The sequence below is a fragment of the Lampris incognitus genome (genome assembly GCF_029633865.1).
Source record: "Lampris incognitus isolate fLamInc1 chromosome 5 unlocalized genomic scaffold, fLamInc1.hap2 SUPER_5_unloc_1, whole genome shotgun sequence".
Taxonomy (NCBI): domain Eukaryota; kingdom Metazoa; phylum Chordata; class Actinopteri; order Lampriformes; family Lampridae; genus Lampris; species Lampris incognitus.
The window spans coordinates 448,964-454,910 of NW_026611071.1; the positions used below are offsets into that span (position 1 = coordinate 448,964).

The window sequence follows — 5,947 nt, forward strand, 5'->3', positions numbered from 1 at the left end:
GTATCAGCCAAAGTTCCAAGTCCGAGGGCAAAGGGGAATCGAGGAGTAGTCCGAGTTCAAAGTCTAACTGGTAGCCCGAGGGGGGAGGGAGGGAGGGAGGAAGGGAGGATGGTTGGCAGGCGAGCCGGCTCTGCGCAACAGGTCAGAGGGAAGATCTGGCGATGAGTTTGAGAGAAGGCCAGGTTCTTGTAGAGGTAGAAGTGGTTGCAGATAGGGAACAGCTGAGGGAACGAGCGACCGGGGAAAAACAGAGCCGTGCTGCCAGTCTGTCAGCAGATGGCAGCAGTGGCGCCGAAGGCCGCGCAGTGCCCGTTGGGAGGTGCTGGGGACCTCAGGGTCTAAGTCCGGTGATGGGGAACGTGACCGCGCCCCGGCTCTGGTGGTGAGGAGTGGACACTCAGGCAAAGCCGAGTGCCGTGGAGGTCCAGAGGGAACGGAAGAGGTAGGTTGCGGGGGTTCTGAGGGTGAAACCGTAACACAAGCAGTGGATAGAAGCAGCCAAAGCAGAAACATGATACTGAGCATTAAAGATGGCTAATGTCTCAAGTTACTGTAAGAAAATACCCCGATAATTGGAACACAGCCTCCGGAATATCATTTGGGAGGGAAATTAAACTTCAAGAAATTATGTGTTCGTACAACTTTGAAGAGCATGGGGATTTCAATCTGTGGGGTAAAATTGTGGAACAGTGTCACCATGGAACTCAAACAAAGTACAAACATTACACAGTTCAAGAAGAAGTACAAAGGTCTGATTATCAAGAAATATGGGGATGACGAAAAGCTGTGTTAATGTAGAGGACTGGAAAATATTGGGTTGTAAAAACAGACACCCTTCTATATCATTTTATTTAATTTTTGTTTATAACCAGATACATTTTCACTATCCACTGATTAGACCTGCACATTGAGTTTAGGTGCTATTACACAGTTAGTCCTGTAGATGGCGGACTACGCCCACAAATGAAATTTCTCTGGTCTCTGTGTAGCTGTAGTTTAAGTTGTATTAACAGAATGTTGAGTGTTTTGGAGGCATTATTTTGATTGTTAGATTGCTGGTTGGCATACTGCTGTGCAGCTGGCTGGGCTCCGTTTTCTCAGTGGCCAGTGTGGGGTGGCATGTGGCCAGCGGAGGTGCAGCATGCATCACCTGAATTTTGGTGGCGTTTAGCTCAGTAGGAGACACATACTACTATGTTTATGTGTGTGATTAACTTCTAATGCGTTTGTGTGCTCAGTTAAGTAACTGTCATGATAAAGGAGAGACCAATGGCTACTAATGTTTTGCACGATGTGTTGGTTTATTTTCAATGTATTTGGGTTTGATGGTTTAGGATTGTGTTTGCTGATTGGTGGACCTTTCTCATGGATACTTGCCTGTAGTGTTTGACTTTACCTGTTTAACACTAGAACGACCGGGATTTCACTCCTACCTAAAACCACCATGGGCGGTCAAAATGACGGCCAGTTTTTAAACTTTATATTCTGTCAAGATAAATACCCAACTGAGATATTAATGCATTAGATATGTTAGTATGTCTGTTAGGATATTTACTGGATACCAATGAAAACATGTTTTGTTTTGTTTTGTCTTTTTTACAAAGAAATGATCTCTCTATATATCCGCTTACTGTCCACAATAGTGGAAGCATTATATCCACCAAACATGGAGCATAAACCCCTCTTAGAATACATACAAGCAGTGGACAGAAGCAGCCAAAGCAGAAACATGATACTGAGCATTAAAGATGGGTAATGTCTCAAGTTACTGTAAATAGCATGGGGTGTTGTGTCTTTTTGTTGCTGTACACTCAGACAGTAGTGGGGAGGAATATGTCCCACATGACACTAAGACAACTTTTTGAGGAAGTAAGATGTCAGTCAGTAATGTTAGCAAAGGGGACTTAACACATAGTATTTACTGTGAAGGAAACACCTGCTGTCAACATTAATTTGGGTGAATATGAATATTTGCTGGAGAAGAGAAGTACACTAGAAAATAGCAGAAAATAACTGTCGATAACACCATGGGCTAAAAGGGACCAAAGTAAAATAAGTGTTGGTACTATTGCATGAAGGCAAGAACTAAAAAGATGACTAAAAAGAGTCTCGTTGATCAGCAAAACCTGATCTTATCATTTATGTAACAATACTAAGTACACATGAGTTATGTATTTGTGTGGAGCATTTTACTAGTTGGTATATACAGTACAAAACACCTTGTAGTTCCTCTGCTTTGCTGCTCAGGACATCCACCTGTCAGTTATTTGAGTGAAGCAGGTGTTTTATTGTGCAAGACGGACACATCAAAACAGCCCAAATGTACTCCACATACAAAGTAATCCTTCACATTCACTTTCTCAAACTGGAATTAAAATGATCCAGCAATCCAGTCTTTCACTGAAATCTAAGACTGGCACAAAGAACATGTCCACTTCTGTATTTGTGTCAGGTCACCAAGTTGTTATTCAAATCTCTCTTGAGAAAGAAATGTAAGGTTTTGCTGTGTGTGTTCAGGGAAGATTATTAGAAAACAAGCAATCAAGCTCTATTCATATTTACATAAGACTAGTGACTATTCCTGGAACACTTTAGTATGTAGGTGTCCTATTCTATGCAAAGTATACTTCCTTGTTAGTCCACTATAAGAAGTTCATACCAGGCTCTTAGTTGGACCAGAAGAAGAGCAGCTCCCAGCAGTTCAACTTCAACACAAATCATGTTGTCTGTAGCTCTGCTGCTGCTGCTGCTGGCAGCTGGATCCTGTGAGTCTCTTTGAGGGAGAAACATTCAGGACCCCAAAGCTTCTTCTGTTTATCCTTTCTGCACTGAGGCACAAAGTTGAGTTTTCAACTTTTTTCTCTCTCTTCTACAGGTGTGAACAGTGAGCAGTTGAATCAACCAGCGTCTCTGACTGTCCAGCAGGGACAACCACTGACCATCACCTGTCAGGTCTCTTATTCTGTTAGTAGCTATTACACAGGCTGGATCAGACAGCCTGCAGGAAAAGGACTGGAGTGGATTGGATATGGAATAAGTGGTGGCAGCACATACTACAAAGAGTCACTAAAAAACAAGTTCAGTATCTCTTTTGAAGCTTCCAGTAAGACAGTAACTCTAACAGGACAGAATATGCAGCCTGAAGACTCAGCTGTGTATTATTGTGCCAGAGACACACAGTAACACAAACCACTGGTAGACCTGTACAAAAACCCTCTCTGTCCCTGAACAGTTAAGAGATGATCCACCAGATGACACAACCTCAACTCACTACAAACTTCAACCACTGTTTCCTGATGAAACACAAAAACACCCTTTGAATAAATGTAAAAGTAAAAAAGTGGAGGGAAAATAGCATTCTACTGAGAGTATCTAAATAAACCTATTCATGAAGAAATATCTAAAGGTTTACAAATCTTATCTAAATTCACATCTCATTCTTCTCCAAATAAATGGGTGCCATATTAGGACTATAAGAAACTTTATATTTTAATAATAATACCACTAAATTAAACTTCTATAGCGCTTCTCTAACACTCAAAGTGGCTTTACAGTAAACGGGGTGAAAGAAGACAACAGATAAACACAACAGACATACAGGGGTGGAGGGGAAGGGGGGCTACGAGAGGGAGAAGCAGCAGCCACACACGGCAGCAGCAGTACTCTCCCACTTAAACACTCACAAAAGGGCAAGAAAAACAAAAAACCACAGCAGTGTAGACGTTGTTGTTGTGTAGGGGTTTACCCCCACAGACCCGAGGTATCCACTAGGTGGCACTATTTACCCCATAGCTGGGGGCTGGGTGGTGGGCATCAGGGAATCTCCACACACCCCGGTGGGCCTGCGTACCGCACGTGTAGGGGCCAGACCTCCTCCGAGTCCCTTGTAGACCAGCCAGGGTCCAAGATGTAGCCAGTTACGAGAAGAAGGATGCTGACGTCATGGGAAATGTTTGGCGTCTGATACTGACGCACGACGCACCCTTAGCGTCTGTGTGAGACGCACCAGGCTTTCACCTGACTTTAAACTGAACACATCCGCCGCAATATGTGATGCTCAGAGAGGTAAAGGTAAAGGAAAGATCAGCAATAATGTGTATTTGAATAAAATAAAGGACGTCAGACCAAAACTTTTTAGTATGTGTACAATACCAAAACAGATGCAGAGCAGTTTCAGGCATAGTAACACAAAACGAGCAACCAATATCAACATCATTTTTAAGCCTTTTAAGATATAATTTAGCAGGGTAGAATCTATGAGTTAGTTTAAACGTGATTTCTCTCACTTTATTAGTTAACAGGTATTTGAGAGGCAAAGTCCAAACTCTTTTCCAAGGAATGTTCTCCACAAATGTTTCCTAGAAAAATTTTACATAAGGTATTATACTATATCTCTTTGGAATGAAGCTCTAACACATCTATTTCTACTTTTACGATAATTTGAAACACAGTTTACTGATTACAGATCCATCCAGCTCTATAGAGGGAACAACAAAAACACTTAATTTTGAGTCTCTTATCAGCATCAGAGCACCATAAGGAATGGCAACAAAAACAACTGCATACTCCTTTGGAGGTACTGAGATTTTTAAATTTTGATAAAAATTCAGAGTAATTCAGCAAGTGACCTTCTGAGTTAAGCAGTTCACCCACCAACCTAATATCATTGTTAAACCAGTTTCCAATGAATAATGAGTGATTTTTATAAACGATATTCCTGTTGTTCCATATAAAGTATTTACGAGGAGAGAAGTTGTGTTTATGTAGGAGAGACCAAGCCAACAGAGATTGCTTATGAAAGTTTAATCATTTTACGGGTATTTTAAGAATATCATAATTGCATTGTAGAACAAATTTCAGGCCACCTATTATAGAAAAAATATAATTAGGGATGAAATTCCATAAGGAAGTGGTGTTTTTCACGAACTGTCTTATATAATTACTCTTAAATATATTGTTTAATGTTGTAAAATCCAAAATGTTTAATCCTCCACAATCAGTAGTATTCATAATAAAAGTTCTTTTTACAAAATGTTTCTTGTTATTCAAACAAAAGGTTATCAATATTTTTTGCAGTTGAATTCTCAACAGGGAAGGAAAGAGCGACATAAGTTAGTCTTGAAATGCCTTCAGCTTTTGAGAGAAGACGTCTCCCTCTTAATGATAGCTCTCTCTGTAACCATTTATTAAATTTTTTGCCTGGCCTTTCAATGACTGGCTCAAAATTCAAAGAACATCTTACAGATTCATCTATTCTAATATTTACACCCAAATATGTAACTTGATTCTTAATTGGAATACCACATACAGATGGCATTTTATATGTCTTGATAGGCATTAATTCACATTTGTTCGTGTTTAAACATAAACCGGAAGCATTGGAAAATTCTTAATAAGGTCCAAATCATGAGGAATTTGAGTAGTATCTTTTAAGAAGAGGACTGTATCGTCTCCCAGCTGACTGATGAAGACCTGTCTGTCCGCAACCACTACACCCTGCAAATCACTATTGGAACTGTAAGTAGCAAGAAGTTGTGCAGTGATCAAAAAGTGATAAGGGGAAATGGGACCACCTTGTCTAACTCCGCGATAAAGGTTGAACTTGGAGAAGTACTATATTCTAACTTAATTGAGCTACTACCGTTATTATAAAGAGTTTGATAGTTTTACAAAAGAAGTCCACGAAACCAAACTTTGATAGGGCTTTGATAGGGCAAAAGTAGTTAACGTTGATTGTTAAGTACTTGGAGTTGACCTAGTAGATTGTAACATGTCTGTTGCAGAGATTAATGCACATTTTTGCAGAGCTACCAAATAGAGATGTTCCTACGATGCCATCTTGGTCCTTCCCCAACCGCCATAAAATTTAAGATGATAAAGACGAAGAAGATGACGGGACGAGGAAACATGGAGGTGAGTGAAATTACAAATACAGAACAAGAGGAGG

At 40.4% G+C, this 5,947-nt stretch overlaps 1 gene segment (V, D, J or C); it reads left to right on the forward strand.

Annotated features, from left to right (window-relative positions):
- The first annotated feature begins 2,686 nt into the window (after positions 1 to 2,686).
- On the forward strand, positions 2,687 to 3,183 carry LOC130131915 (immunoglobulin heavy variable 4-38-2-like). The segment is given in 2 exon segments: positions 2,687 to 2,765; positions 2,876 to 3,183. Coding segments are annotated over 2 exon segments (354 nt in total).
- The last annotated feature ends 2,764 nt before the right edge of the window (positions 3,184 to 5,947 follow it).